This window comes from Phyllopteryx taeniolatus, chromosome 17 (genome assembly GCF_024500385.1).
Source record: "Phyllopteryx taeniolatus isolate TA_2022b chromosome 17, UOR_Ptae_1.2, whole genome shotgun sequence".
In the NCBI taxonomy this organism is placed as follows: Eukaryota; Metazoa; Chordata; class Actinopteri; order Syngnathiformes; family Syngnathidae; genus Phyllopteryx; species Phyllopteryx taeniolatus.
The window spans coordinates 18,933,545-18,949,674 of record NC_084518.1 but is presented as its reverse complement, the minus strand read 5'-3'; the positions used below and the strand labels follow the sequence as shown (position 1 = coordinate 18,949,674).

At 39.3% G+C, this 16,130-nt stretch overlaps 1 protein-coding gene across 3 annotated transcripts in view; it reads right to left on the bottom strand.

The window, feature by feature from the left end:
• LOC133467463 (polypeptide N-acetylgalactosaminyltransferase 10-like) overlaps nt 1–683 on the bottom strand; it is a 30,646-nt gene extending 29,963 nt beyond the window's left edge. For 2 of the 3 annotated variants that reach the window (XM_061752356.1, XM_061752355.1), the window contains exon 1: nt 373–682. In XM_061752356.1, coding sequence (XP_061608340.1) covers nt 373–534 — 162 coding nt within the window. In that variant the 5' untranslated portion in view covers nt 535–682. Of the gene's footprint in view, nt 1–372 lie in introns of all 3 variants that reach the window. The other variant, XM_061752357.1, reaches the window with a different exon arrangement.
• Nucleotides 684–16,130: the final 15,447 nt, after the last annotated feature.

Sequence of the window (16,130 nt, the reverse complement as noted above, 5' to 3'; positions counted from 1 at the left end):
CAAGTGCGACTGAAAATTGATGGATGCATAACAGCCCAGGGTGGACCCCGCTTCTCTTATCATTAAGTCAAGTTCCAGTTATCAGAAATGAATGGACAATTATTTGATACCCCGCTTCTCTTGCCCGATGTCAGCTGGAATAGGTGCCAGTAAATAAAAATGTATGTAAATTATACAACAAACATTACCCCCGCCCCCGAAAAAAAGAAGCAAAAAAGTCTGACTTTTCTTCATTAATCTCGTATTGGATCACATTTAAGGTGTACCTAATATCGTGGCCAGTGGGTGAAAGTGTTCCATGGTTCACCATGGAGAGTTCCCCGATTTCGGCCACGAACCACACAAAGATGGGACTTCCGGCTCCCCTCTCACCTGTGTCTGCTGGCCGCCGCCCGGTCCGTCCGCCGCGGTGGCCGCCGGTCTGTCGAACACCCGGTCGCGGTACAAGGACCACAGACCGACGTTGGGGAGGAAAAGGAGAGCCGCGATGAGCAGCCCGGCGAACTGCAGCAGCCGCTTCTCCTTCCGTCTCATCGCTGGGAGAAGGACAACAAGCCGAGGGAACGTAGCAGCGGTGGCCGTGAGGAAGTGACCGAGCCCCGGCTGACTGTCTGGCTGCTCTTCCCTCCTCCTTTCCTCTCTCCTCTGTGGACAACTTTCACTCTGAGACAAGACGCCGACGCGCAGCGCTTTCAAAGTAATAGGCGCTCGGAAGCAGACGTCACTTCCGGTAGTGTTTTTCCACAATAAAACAACAATGGGAAAAAAACTTCAACGACCTCTGGAAAACCGAAACCCGAGGCAATATGTTGCCTAGTATGGCATTTTAATGACGTCATATGGTGTACCGTTTTCTCCTGGGTGGTTTAATTAATTAACAACGTATTTAGTAGTATTATCACAACACTTCAGTAGTAGTCAACTTCCATTATTTTATATTATTAGACGTAAGAATGCCCCATTAATATTGGATTTTTTTCCAGAAAATGAAGTCTGATTGGCTAAAATGGATTTATGGTTACATGTTACAGCGCCACCTCTTACTGTGGCGTGATAGCTTGTAAAGATTTTCATGAGCATTTCTTTTCATTATCTATGTTTTATTTTTTTAAATATATCTTTCTTTGTTTTTGTCAGTGGTGGCCAAAACTATGAAACCCCAAAGGTTAAAATATATATATTTCTAAACTACCAAAAGAAAAATGTACCAAAAAAATAAAGAAAAATATCTGTCAGCTTGATAACTTGTGACGATTGTCATAAATTAATTTTCATTTTATTTTTAAGGCCAATGGTGTGGGTGAAGATACTTTACTATTTTAATAACTATACTTTAAAACATTTTCATGTTTATATTACTACAAATATATCATATTTTATAGTTATATATATGTATGTTTTCTTTTGTGGTGGTCGAAAAGGCCAAATATATATATATATATATATATATATATAATATAGAGAGTATTTATATATTTTTTTCTATGTTGGTGGTAACCAAATTAAATGTGAACTTCACTGATTAAAATATAATTAAAAAAACTTTAAACAAATATAACAAAAAAAACATCTCTTAGCACCAACTGCAGCTGTAGTATTTATTATTTTTCATATGATTATAATTATTTACAATATATAGGCTAACATTTGAATGTGGAAGGCCCAAAGTATGCACACATAAATGGCTAAAAATGTAAAATAAAAAATATAATAATAACAATGATTGTGTTAAAAAAAAATAATCTACCAGATTGTACTAGGTTTAGAGAGGGGCATTTTCTCCCCACTGTTTCTCTCCCACTTCCTTGCTTCGGCATGAATCTTTTATTGCGAAAGATCGCTCTCATCTTTTCCGCCAGTTTCCTGCTGCTCAGTCAGTGCCTGATGCCTTTCCATTCAAATAGCACGAGGCATTTATGCGAGTCAAAGACAGTCATTCAATCAATCAGTCATTTCCCCATCAAGTCAATCATGGTCAGGCTTTCCTCGTTTTTTCATGATTTTCTTCCGAAGCCTGCGGTCATAAATCCCAGAGATCCCAGACTCATCCATAATTCATGTCAGTGGAGACACTGAACCGATTGAATTGTCACAACCATGAGGTTCCGGCGATAAAGATTTTTTTTTTCTTCTCCCTGCTGAGCGTCCAGAGGTCTGGATTAACCGGGGCGAGGCGTTCGCTCGCGTGCGTGTTGGAGGGACCCTCGATTATGAATGTGGATTTGTTAAGAATGTCAGAGGGGGAAAATGGGCTTCAGCTTGAGACAATGATGGATCATCACAGGGGGTTTAGTGGGGGCTAGGGGTCAGGTTTTCATCTTTGCCATACAATGTAGAGAGGGCACAACCCCAATTATTTAAGGTCAAATTAATGCATAAATCTCTGTGAGTGTTTACATTCCAAAAGTTTAGACTAAATATCGTATTTTCTCATCTACTCAACTATAAAACTTCGGCATTAACACATAAAACCAAATCTTTTTTTTTTGGAGGGGGGGGGGGGGCTTAAGAAGTTTTTAGGGGGGTCTCAGCCCCCTAAAATAGGCCTAGTGACACCACTGGAAGCAAATGGTTTGGACGTCATCCACATTCGTGCCACTTATCCGAGCAACAGAAAACTCATTAGCCAGTCCCTCAACGATCATGTTAACTATATCTGAGTTTCCACCATGTCGGAATCAATTCACCTGTTTGAAATGTACATTCCAGCCGCTGTTTACCTCACGTAACATCTTCTTTTCAGCTGTCACGCTGTACTATTGTGGCAGTACGTGACGTCATGGCGAAAAAGGTCTATCGAGCTATAAACTGGCTTCCAATACAAACGTGGCTTACCGCTGTTTGGGATACAACTGTGTGTTTTTTAATAGAGCCCGATGGCCGTTCGCCGACGCATTGCCGCTGGTTCTGTTCCGCTGCAGATAAGGTCGATAAATGGGGGCCAATTAAACATTACCCCCACGACGAGCCGGTGACTTACACACCTTCCTGGGAGTGGAGGCCGTAGTGTACATTTCCCTCCAGCTTCCGACTCATTACGCGCTAAATTGCAACCTGAGCAGCAACCGGTACAGAGGCTTTTAGTATCATCATTATGATCATCACTTTTAGCCCTAAACGCTTCAAATAATTACATTTTTGTGTGTGTGGCCATGCTCACAAAATGAACTGAATGTTTGGTGCATTCCAGAAGTGGAGGACATCGTCTGTCCCCAACTCCCCCCCCCCCCCCCCCTTATGAAATTTCAAATAATCCTTTGACAGAATATGGAAACATGCACGTCTTGTGTAAATTACACTCCAAATGTTTCCTAAATATTAATTCCAATATCAAAGAACTTTTTAGTATCCTCCTAAAATGGGGTTTTTCCCCTCTTCTCCCATATCATAATAGACAAAACAAGTTTAAAATTGGCTTTTTTTGTATTTTTGTTGTTGTTGATGTCTTCCTTGTAGTTGTGAAGACAATTTATTTGATCAGAGACACATTTTTAAATAGTACTAATTATGCTCTGAAGTTCTCTTGACATACACAACCGTGTTACTATTTTAGCCATTTTGAGAAAGGGGAAAAAAAGTGAGCTACATGACTCAGTAGGAATGACATCATCAAGCTATGCCTTTCATATTTTTTTTCCAATATTTTCAGACGTAATGGAGTGCGTCACTCAAAACAATGCAACCATGATAATTATACTATCAGACAAAAACATTAATTTCAGTTATTCCTTTTTTTATTATACAGCTATGTTCATGACCAATTAGCATAGCAAGTAACTAAAAGAGATTAGATAGATAGATAGATAGATAGATAGATAGATAGATAGATAGATAGATGGATAGATAGATATTTAATCCCGTGAGGAAAATTAGATTAACTAGCATGTATTGTTGAGAAAAACAACTCATACTAAAATTAAATTAGTATTCAAATACAAATGTACTTTCGTTATTCATTTATAAAGGATTTATTCAGTGACATTGTTTAAAAACGTAAAATGTGTATCGTTTGATGGTTGAGCTGGACGAATCCAATTATTTGATGGTTTATTACCAATTTGTCTGGAAACCGTTACAAAAACATTCTAAAGTAAATGGTCCATTTTTCAAAAAATGTTGCCTAAATTGTCCTCCGGTTGTGGAACGGCCCGTAAACCCGCATAAACGACACCATTAATCAACAGGTTTCGCGACAATAGTGCATTTATTAGGGCTTATACGGACTCAAAGGAAACACCAGCGGTGATTCGGCATCCATTCCGGCGGTGATAAAGAAGCCTGGCCGCCACTCCGTGGGAAATTTATGCGTGAAAGTGCCCTTTAGTAATGCCGCGAAAGGTCGAGGAGTGGTAATTCACCAGAGGAATTACACTTTCGCACGGCAAATCGGCCATGACTGGTGTGCTGAGCGGAAGGAGAATTTGCTTTATAGCTCCGCGCTCATCCGACACTTGCTATCGAATCTTTTTTTCCCCCCTTCTTTCTATCTGGCTGAATATGCAGTAATCTTTCACGCGGGAGGACAATGACGGCAACCATTCAGTACAGCGCAGAACTCCGCCAAGGCTAAATGAAAAAAAAAAGTGTCACGCCATTTTGATTTGGACTGTACTATTGACTGAAATGGCAGAAAGTGAAAATTAATCTACGGCAAAAATGTCATGATGCGTGCCACTCCTCTCCAAAGTTTCGTGGAAATCGGTAATGCGGCTTGTGTGTAATGCTGCAAGCTAGCGCTACTACTCACTAATTTAAGTACTAACTATATATCAAACAATGATCAAATCGACTTGGCCAATGACGATTATTCCATTTCTTTGCTTTCAAAAATTCTGCAGATTGTGGATTGTCTCTTCCTGTCTTCACTTTTGTCTTCAGTAAATGGGAATTATTCTCTACTGGGTTGAGGTCAGGTGACCAATTGGCTATTGACAAATACTCAATTTGTTTGCCTTTGAATATTCTTCAGTTTGGGGCTTGTACTCTCTTCTTTTTTGTCTTTTGCCAATTAAAATCATGCTCGGTTGCAGTGATTCTCAAAGTGTGGTAGGCAGGCTTCCATACGCGAGGAATCACTGAATTAAATGTTCACACTTAATAATGTTACTCTGGTTTCAGCTTTTTTTTTTTTTTTTTTTTTTAATCCAGTCCAGTATATTTCCTAAGTACAGTTCAGTTGTATTCCACTTTGAAGTACAATACTGTTACATTTACTCTGAAAAAAAAAAAAAAATCTCTTTTGGATTTAGTTCAGGTCTTGACCATAAAAGAATAGTCCATTTATTTGCTTTCAAAAATTGGTTATTGGGTCTTTCTGTCTTCACTTTTGGCTCTAGTAAGCGAAAATCAAGTATCAGCGAGGCGCAGAAAACGTATGCTTTTTCAAAACCTCTGAAATCAAAGTCTTCAAATGTCACTAGACAAATGTATATACACGAGACCACACTATGATTCTCATAAATATCGACGGATAGCACACGCGGGAGGCATTGTGGGACGAAATCTCTTCTCTCTCTGAGTATATCACCCTTGAAAATGAAATGCATACAGCAACATGTAGGCATATTCACTAGTCTCACCGCTTTTGCATGAAAGGCGCCGAGACCGGGGGGGGGAGGGGGGGGGGGGGGGGGGGGGGGGGATCCTCCTCCATCGATCAGTATGGAAACGATCGCGTTGCTGGTTTTCTGGGCTTTCGTGGCCAAAAGAAAACCGCCGGGGAAAATGAATGCATAAAGGGGAAGATGAAGTATGGGTGGGGGGCGGAGGGATCCCTCATTCATGAATTCATTTGGACTGTATCGTCCCGTGCACGAGTGGCTCATATCTCCGCCGAATGGGCTTCCATACAGATGAGCCTCAGTCGAAGTGACGTGAAGACTGCGGAGGTGTAAGATGCACTAAATCATTCCACCACTCATGTAAAAATAATACTTTCACAGAAGAAATCGTGCGCCATTACAAATAAAGTACTTGCGTAAAAAGCCATTAAAAAGCAGGCATAGATTGATTCTAAACGTCATTGGCAGTAAGATAGATCATGTCCCGATTTGTCGGCCAATGCATAACTTCAACCGGCTAAAAACAAAAGCTTCAATAAAGATGTGTTGATCCTGAAGTCAATATTTTGTGAATGTGCTACGTAGATATTGTAGACGTATTTTCTATTTGTGCCTTTCAGAGTCTGTTGACAACCCAATCGAGCATGCGTTTGACTTCCTAGGGACAAAAGTGAAGGCAGAAAGACCAACCAATTTAAAATGTTTTCAAGGCAAAACAATTGAATATTATTTAATGGCCTAAATGCTCACCTGGCATTAACCCAATAGAACAAACCATTTGAATATTCTGCAACGGCCACGTCTGTCACCTGATCTCAACCCAATCGAGCATGCCTTTCACTTACTAAGACAAAAGCAAAAGCACCGAGACTTTTTCAAGGCAAACAAATTGAACATTCTTTAAAGGCCAAGTTAGTCGCCTGATCTCAACCCAATAGAGCATGCTTCATGCCACTCATCATTTTCCATGAACCAAAAAGTGTCCTTCTAATATACGAATGCACAAACACATTCTTTTTCACATATTAGTTTCTCTTTTTGCTGTTAGATTCGCAATGAAACCGTTCCACCCTCCTTACCTGTGAATCAAAAATGGTACCGTCCCATCCGGTTACGTTGAATTTAGAGTGTTCCTATTAACACGGGGATTGCATGCATGAATGCGAGTACACCCTGTGTGGAAACAGGTCATTTTGAAGGTAGCCCACGTCCAATTAGACCTGTATTCTTTCGCTCCGCTGGCATTCTTTATGCAGGTTCTTGACCGGTTGCCAGGTATGTGCTGCGCTGTCCTAAATTTCGTGTGTGCGCATGTGCATGCGTGTGTATAACCTGGCCAGTTCGGACATTGTAGGAAAGGGCCAGCTGGCCCCACCCCCCCCCCCGTCCCCCGACCCCAGCCCTGGGCCATATGGAGGCGGACCAAGGCTACGCCTGGATGGAGAGATTACAGAATAAATGAGTGATAATTGGAAGCCGGAGGGGCTTTGGGAGAGCAAAAAGCACGAAAAAAAGTGGAAGTGGAAGAGAGGTGAAAACTACAGACAGCAGGGGTACTGCATCAACATCACCACAACGACCACAACAAACAAACTGCGCCTAATGCATTCCAAAAAGATGGAAACCCTCAACCGGTTTTGAAACATAATTTACTGGAAATAAAACTATTTCATTTCAGGAAAGCCCGCAAGCTTAATGCAAACATATAATACAAATATTAGCTGCAAAAAAAAACGTAATATCAACGGACAAAAGTTTTAATGTTACTAAAATAAAATCGTAATAGCATTTAAAAAGGCGGCACGGTGAACGACTGGTTAGAGCGTCAGCCTCACAGTTCTGAGGACCGGGGTTCAATCCCCGGCCCCGCCTGTGTGGAGTTTGCATGTTCTCCCCGTGCCTGCGTGGGTTTTCTCCGGGCACTCCGGTTTCCTCCCACATCCCAAAAGCATGCATGGTAGGTTAACTGACAACTCTAAATTGCCCGTAGGTGTGAATGTGAGTGCGAATTGTTGTTTGTTTAACTGTGCCCTCCTGCCTGATGATGGCTGGGATAGGCTCCAGCACTCCCCCGACCCTTGTGAGGATAAGTGGCTCAGAAAATGGATGGCTGGATAGTATTATAAAAAAAAAAAAACTACGAAAAAAAAAAAACGCAGTATATTTCAGCGCTATATGATACATGATAAAAAAGTAGATATGTTTCATCTGACTAGTCCGCTAGCTTAAAGCTAACATATAATGCGAAACACCATTGATGGGCTAATAGAAATTAGCCTAGATGTTACGGTAATTAGAAACCTACTTTAACACACATGAAGCAGCAACACATACAAACAGAGCAAACAACCCAGCATGCATGCACAACTCTAAATTCGGACTTGCCTGTAGACCCATAAAAATAAAAAATATATAAAATCGCTTCAAACTCTGCGATTCTCACAACGTCAAAAAAAGGGTCAGAAAAAAAAGGCATTTATGGAATCAAGTTGTAATGTTGCAAGAATAAAAATCGCAATTACACAAGAATAAAGTCATACTAGTACAAGAAATGTGTCAACATTCCAGGTTTTTATAGCGCTGGAACACTCAGCAGCTGCTCGTCCCGCACAATTTCATCCTGGGTTTTTTTCCCAACAGATACGTATAAAGTGGGACGGATGGGTCATTAGTGCACCGGCGAAAGGGCGGGAAACATGTTGACTCTTGTTGCCATGGATACTGCTCACTGCCCTGTTAGATCCGCTCGGCTCATTGTCTCGGCGGTATTCATTTGTTTGCACTGTGCTGCAGAATCTTCATTTGCCGGCTTTTCAGTCAATGTCAAGTCTGCAATCGTCGGGTGGTCTTCATGTCAATCACAGGCAGTATTGCATACGTTGTTTTTCGATTATTTGGCCGTCATTTCGACAGTCCGCATGTATTGTTCGGTTATACTGTGGCTCGTGTTTCTTCCATTATTTGGTGGCTTTTCAGTCACTGTTTGTACAATCTTGGGCAGTCTGCATGTCGATTATCGCAGGAAGATATTAACACCTTTGCCTACTCGCCAGCCTGCTTACTGTTTCGTTAGCAGGCTATTTCGTCTTGAGAAGACATAACCCCGTGTTGAACCCCGACAATCGCGGCGTAAACAAACAAAACACATCGCTTTGCATTACGGAAGATTCAACGCAAAAATGAATGTTCTGCTTCCACATGAAAAAAAAAAAACCTTACAGAGAATCTGAAATCTTATTTATCTCCTCCTTTTATCTCAACCGCCAAGCCTTTTCCTGAGTATTAGCATATTGATGTGCGTGTGTTGTAATGCTTCAATTTCCACGTAGGAAATAATGGAAACGTCCCGCCGGCGACGGCGGTGGCAGAAAACAGCAAACTCGGCATCTCGGGTCCAAATCTAATCCCGGTGATTATTTTGAAAGCCCGTCGACACAACGCCGTTATTTTCCCAATAAATAGACCGTGGCGCCGACAACAGGGAGGAACGTGTCCAAGTAACACCATTATATTGCCAGTGTAGCACGGCATGAAATGTGCATTCACTTGAGCTTTGCTTTCAGGGGCAAGGTCATCCAGTATCGACACTCCAATTCAATGTAGCTACTGTATAAAGAATATATACAGTACATATTATTATACACATCATGAGGCTACTCTGTCGTTTTCAAATCGACATGGCGATAACTGTAAATGGAGCTGACTGTGAAATGGTGGTCACACCGTGGCTCTGTAATATCGTGCCACAAACCATGATAGGAAGGAGGTCGGCGACACAAGTATATGAATACCGCGTCATTTTTTTTTTTTTTTTACCACTATTTAAATAATAATGCATTTCAACAAATGAAGGACTCACCCCTAATAAGTGCCTTCTCCCAATTCAAGTTAATACGTAACTAGCCACTATTTGCAGCAAGATCATTTTTGCAACAACAGCAATTATATTTTAAAATACAGGCTAATATTAATAATAAAGGCCGAGCCACTACCTTAATTTATTTAATAGAAGCCTGGTACTCTGCAGTTGAGTAAATACATTCGACACTGTCATTAGTCAAACAGCACATCGAGAATTGTGGGTTATGACGACAACCCAAACGCATCTAAACAAGAAAGCTTTTTACATGACAGCAAACAACAGCGTCCATTTAAACGGACGGGAACGATACGCCCTTTCCGTTATGACACCGACACACACACACACACACACACACACACACGTCTGGCCGTGATGGCCAAATTAAAGTCATGCTCGCTGGCACACACTCACTGGCAAAAATAAAACAATAAGAGGGGAATAATGTCCATCACTTGCAAACAAATGCCGACATTGCCTCGCCGCTCAGCCAAGTATTTATTTATTTCGTTATTGCTGGTGCTGCTGCAAGGCCAAATTAAATGCCCATCAGGGGAAGAAAAAGGGAACTGTAATTACGCTATCTCAATAGTGAGAACATCCCTAACATTTATGGCTTGACACTCTAACCCAGGCTTGAAACCCTAATTTGAAACGCCGACCTTTACCCCTAACCCTGGATTCAATCCATAACATAGGCCCTGGATAACCTGATTTGAAATTCTGAGCCAGGGTTGAAACCTGGATTTAAAACCCTAATTTAAAAACCTCATCCTACTTTGAAACGTTGACCCAGGCTTCAAAGCCTAATTTCGAAAACCCTAACCTAGTGAGCGAGATGTTACGATTCCGCCTCTGAGATCTTTATGCTTTGTAGCGCCGGAATATTTGATGAAGAAAAAGCAAAGGAGGAAGAACACAGAACATGGAAACAGTTGAATAAAAAGTCTGGATGCGGCAGGAAGGGCAAGACGACATAGAAACGATGCTAGAAAGTTTCTTCAAGGAGCGAGGCGAGAAGCACGTCTGCTCACATTACAACAATCGCGTTTGGGAGCTTACAACTCGTCGTGCCGCATACTCGCGCACGTCAATCACGTTCCCGTTTTTAGCACCGACACCGTTTTTTTTTTCCATTATTTCCCAGAATAATGAATTGCTATCGGGGCCGCCTTTTCCGCCCATGCGCGTCATTTTTTCTGCATTCAAGCGGCAGAGTTCAACAGGTTTGATATGACTTCCCCCCTTTTCCCCCCGCAAATAATTGTGTTTGTGCACCTGCGTGCGTCACGCCGCCTTCCGCTGCCAACCGCCTGATTCATTCAAGTGAATTTGGCTTGATTAGCTCGCCCGGATTATTCACTCGCACTTCCAGTTCCGCATGACACGCTGAGTTAAATGCTTGGGTGTGTACCGATTTGCCTTTTGTATATATTCTATTAGGTGTGTAGTGTAAAGTAGTGGTGTAGAACTAATAGCAAGTGAGTTGTATAAAAATTGTGTTTGAAGGACGCCGGGAAAATGACCCTATGACCCTAAAATGGACGCTTCAAGCCAAAATGGAAAGACTTGCTGTCTGTTTTAATGCATGGCTTCTAGAGACTTTTTTTGTGGCTCTAATCATTATTTACATATTTACATTTACCAAATTTCATGTTGCTATTTAACATTGGCCTCAGGAGCTGATTTGTTTTGTTTTTTTAAAGTGCTGAAAAAATATTCAGTGTTGCAAAATTTGTTTAAAAATGTTATACAATTTGTGTGTGACTTTACATGACCAAAACAGTCATGTTTAGGTTTTTGGAATCCTATTTCATTTTTTTTGGGTGCAACATTTCCGTGTATGCTTTTTCCTTGAATTTATCTAAGGTGTTTTTATCAGGAGTTTTTTTTTTCTTTTTTTTTCTTTTTTTTTGTCTTTATGATGAAAACACAGAGATAATTGGAGACTCTCCTGTGGTTTAAGTCTGGCGCAGAGATGCAAATGAGTCCCTTTTCCCTTTTTATCTACGGCTGCATTTGTGTGAATATGACGATAAAAGGCTCCACCGCAGCAGATTTCGAGGAAGCAGAGACGGTGATGGGGATGATGAGGATGACGAGGATGATGATGCTTTTAAGGGAGACAGAGGGAAACTGTGCACGCGGGGGAAGGAAAGTAAATTTAAAAAAGTTGCATAAGGCTTTAGTTTTAAAAGTTAGGTAAAGCTCTAATACTGTGTCCAACTTTCAATGTTGGAATATTCCCCAAAAATTGTCTTGTATAATAACTCAGAATATTATGCCTTTTTTCTCATCAAATTATAGATTTATTCTGGGCACCTTTTTTTGAAAGTGAAATTACAATGTCATTGTCGGAATATTACTTCTTTTTATTCTTGTAATATTTTGTCTTTTTTGTTTTTTTTAAATTGTGACTTTTTTTCAAATATTGCCACTTTTTGTTTCTTGCGCTATGACAACTTTGTTCTCGTAATATTCCGCTGTAATTTTTGTAAAATGATGACTTTACTCCCTTTAGTGGTATAAGTTTTTTTCTCGCAAAATTCAAAGTTTATTCTCAGAATATTATGATATCAATAAAGGATATCTTATCTTACTTGGAAATGAACCACATGCAGCTTCATTAAAACATTATCTGATCACATGTAGCAGCACGCTCTGGTAAAATTCCATTTTCCATTTTTTCCACGTCACATGACTTTGTCCTCATTTGCATAGCGGCATTTCAAACAGCTCCGCCGAGTCTAATAAAACACAGATGGCGAGCGCAGTCAATAATTATGATGAAAAAGTGGCGGAATTAGCTTTCCGTCTCATGTGTTATTGATTCTACCAAATAAAAGAAGGAAGGCTATTTTTTTTCCCGGGGAATTTAATATCGACCAATTCCCGCGCCTCGCATGGGGAATGAATGCGTTGATACAGTACAGGTTGCATATTTACAGTTATGTTATGCATATTCAACAGTTATGTTGTTGATGGGTTTTTTTTTTAATGTTCATACCTTTCGTGGGGGCATGAAATAAAAAATAGTGCTGTTTTTGGACTGCGCTCCTGCTCTTCTGTTGTTTTGGACTATGAAGAAAACTAGCAACAATCCACATGCTGCTTCACCAAAATCACCCAATTAATATCTCTCGGACTACGAATGATAATGAGGATCTAACAGGAAATTTCAAATAAAGTTAAAAAAAATATATTTAAAAAAAACATGGGAAAAAAAGCTGCAGTGCTAGAGGTATAAAGTCATATTTTTCAAGAAAAAAGTTGTAAAATGATGTTATTTCTCGTAGTAATAAGACTTTTTTTCCCATAAAAGGACGCCGTGGCTCCGCCTCCAGGAGGAGGTTTCCGACATGATTTGCTTATCATTATGACTTTTTTAAATTCGAAATTTGCTTAATATTTTAATATTATATATTTTAATATATTTAATATATTTTAATATAATAATATTTTTTCTATTCTTGGAGTGTTTACCGTCACGCACATAAGAAAACAAAATAGTAAATATTTCTAAATTTGTGAGAATAAAGTTAAAATGATATATTTTTTTGCAAAATGATGAATTAATTCTCGTAATATCGATACAGTTTAAATATTTAATGTATATAGATTATGGATTTTTTTATATTTTACTAATGTTTCCCTGTAAAATTCCAACTTCATCCTCATAATATTTAATGAATATTTGCATATTATTGAAACTTTTTTTCTCTAAAATTACAAAGAAGAACAGGAAATTTGCGAGAATAAAGTTGTATTTTTGTATTTTTTTTGTTATTAAAAAGATGACTTTTGTCTCATTTAGAATTTTTTCATAAAATTCCATTTTCATTCTCGTAACATTTCGACTTTATTCTTGCAATATTATGATTTATATTATTGCAAAATTAAGATTTTATTTTCATTGTATTGCAACTCCGGTTTAAAAAAAAAACAACAAAAAAAAAACCTTGCGTCATCATCACGTTGTTTTTCTGAGTTTTTGTTTGGGCTCCCGAATTGCATCTAATCCGAGTCCATTAAGACTGTGCAGGTACACTGAACGCAGCTCTTATTGGTGAAACACACACTCAAAACTGCATTAAGGCCATTAGCCGCAGACCCTCAATGCGAGCTATTCATCACCAGCTGATCACTTGGCCAACCTTCAAAGTGTTATTAAATATAATTTACAAGAACATCAATTATAAAGCTTCGATTTTGGTGTCCTTCTGTTTATTTTTATTATTGAAGCGAGCACAAATCATACATATTTGATGCAATTACATGTTAGGTATGGATAATAATGTTGGCAGGCTGTGTTCCTGGATGATTTTGTTGTAATAGCTGTGACAGAAGATGTTTTGCCCTTGTGTTTCTGTTAAATATTCATATCTTTATTTCATGTATAATATGTAGCGGTACCTTGACTTATGAGTGCTTGACTTATGAGTTTTTTGAGATACGAGCCATCCGTTTGTCATTTTGTTTTGTTTTGTTTTGGTTAGTGTTGTGAGCAAAAATTTGACTTACAAGTCAGCGTCAGCCTCTCTGCCACTAGCAAACTGCAACAATGTAGCAATTTAAAAAAATGAATTTATTTATTTCCATTCGATTTTATTACGTTACTACTGTATGTTTTATACAGTACAAACAATACTGTTTTGGTTTGTTGCTATTTTTATTATTTAAAAAAAAATTGTTGTTTTATGGTGTGGCTGGAACAAATTAATAGCATTTCCATTCCTTTCAACAGGCAAAGTTGATTTGAGTTACGAGCATGCTCCAGGAATGAAATAAACACTTAAGTCAAGGTACCCTGTACATTGATTATTTTTCTGGGTTATTGAGACTATGACTAGGAAAGGTGCATCACAACAACCCTCAAAGTCAGGTTTTGCATACTGGAGTCCCACAGGGCTCTGTTCTAGGTCCACTTTTTTTCAGTTTCTATCAGTTATTCTCACTGAATAATTAACTAAATAATATATTATTATCATATACTATTATTTATCCACACTAATTTCTTATAGCATACCAACTACACTAATGACATTCTGGTGGTTGTTTTACACTCTTTCAAACAGAAGAAGTGAATATAACGACCGTAAGGCTTTTTGCTTTTTCATTGATTGATGTGGCATTGGAAGAATGGGCTGCTTGATGTTTTATCAAAATGGATTCTAGCTTGGTTGTACAGTAAATGAATTCCTTGAAGGACAATCCAAAAATTTGTTCTCCTGCCAACGCGACTGTTTTGATGGTAAAAATGTATTCCAAGGACATAAAAGTGAAACTCCTGTTGGCATGCAAGTTTGTTTTCCAGGGAATTGTTTACCTCAGGGTAGCTGCGGCAACTACAAAGCAGCAGGCAGGCCCGATTAGAGAGGTGATAATTCGATCGAGCAGCTGTTCTGCATGCCTTCCCACCTACCCCCGATGGCAAAACTGCAGCAAAAAAAGAAGGGGGAAAAAAAACACAGACCATATCAAACACACCTAGAAATGTTGTGTTTGTGCGTGTTTGCATCCTAAATTAAGAAAAATACAATACATTTTTGGTTGAAATACATGGGGGAAAATATATAATAATTTAGTACAATATTCAAGAAAATGCTTTGTTATCAGGAGAAAAATAATACGATTTAGGTTGAAATATGTATGAAAAAATCCAGACCTGTGCAAACAGTAATTTAGTATTTCATAATTTAGTAAGCTATTGTGAAATTTTGTGTTTTCAAGTTTTATATTTATGTATAAAACTATTCTGTACAATAATTCATCACCACAACAACAAAAATGAACAAAAATGCCATGTAATTAGTAGACAAGTATGTACATCTTTGTGGCATTCACAAATTTGCCTAAATCCTTTGCAGATTGTTATTATCTGCTAAAAGACTCGCCAAAAAGAATTACCGTAGCACATTCTTATGCAATCTGGGTATTGTTGATATTCGGCTCGATGGCGTTTTTTTGTCTGAGTTTGAGATGTCCTTTTTTTTTTTTGCTGTGTGATGCCACATCACTTTGTGCTAGTGTGTTATTTAGGCTAATACGCTAGCTAATACTACGATAAGCCTCATTTGAAGGTGGCTTGTTTCCGTTGAAAAATGTAACCATCAAATACATTTGTTTATGTAACATGGGTTCATGATTGTGTCCATGTTAGATGCATGGTGCTGATGCTATAATGATTATTCTGTGTGTTGGGGAACTGTCGATTATTCACAGATTTTTGCTATTCGGGGCAATTCTTGCTCCCTATCCCTGGCAAATAGCTTGGTTTTACTCTATTTATACAAACTTTGTTATTTCCCAACATCGACGCACACACAGTTAAATCAAAATCCTGTTTTTGATTGTGAGTGAAAGTCAAGGTGTTGAAAGATGCAAGAAAAGTTTGCACAGCAGTTCTCCCTTGTGTTTGAAATGAAGGAATTAGCGTGTCACTCTTTTCAGGTACTGAGACGTGTAAAATATCTGCGACGCACCTGCTTCACTTTTTCCGCCACCTGCCATCCAGAAGCACGCGAGGCCTGCTGCGCCGGTGTGCCGCGTTGTTCATGTGATTAATGTTCAAATCATGGCCGCCGGTGTCTCTCGGCGTGCGTCTGGCGAACACCTGGAAGAGAAACAAACAGCGAGCTGTTGGTAAAAAGCCTCGTTATTGTCGATCTCCCGAGTCTTTCCACCGCCTCGCCTCACCTCGCTGCCATCCA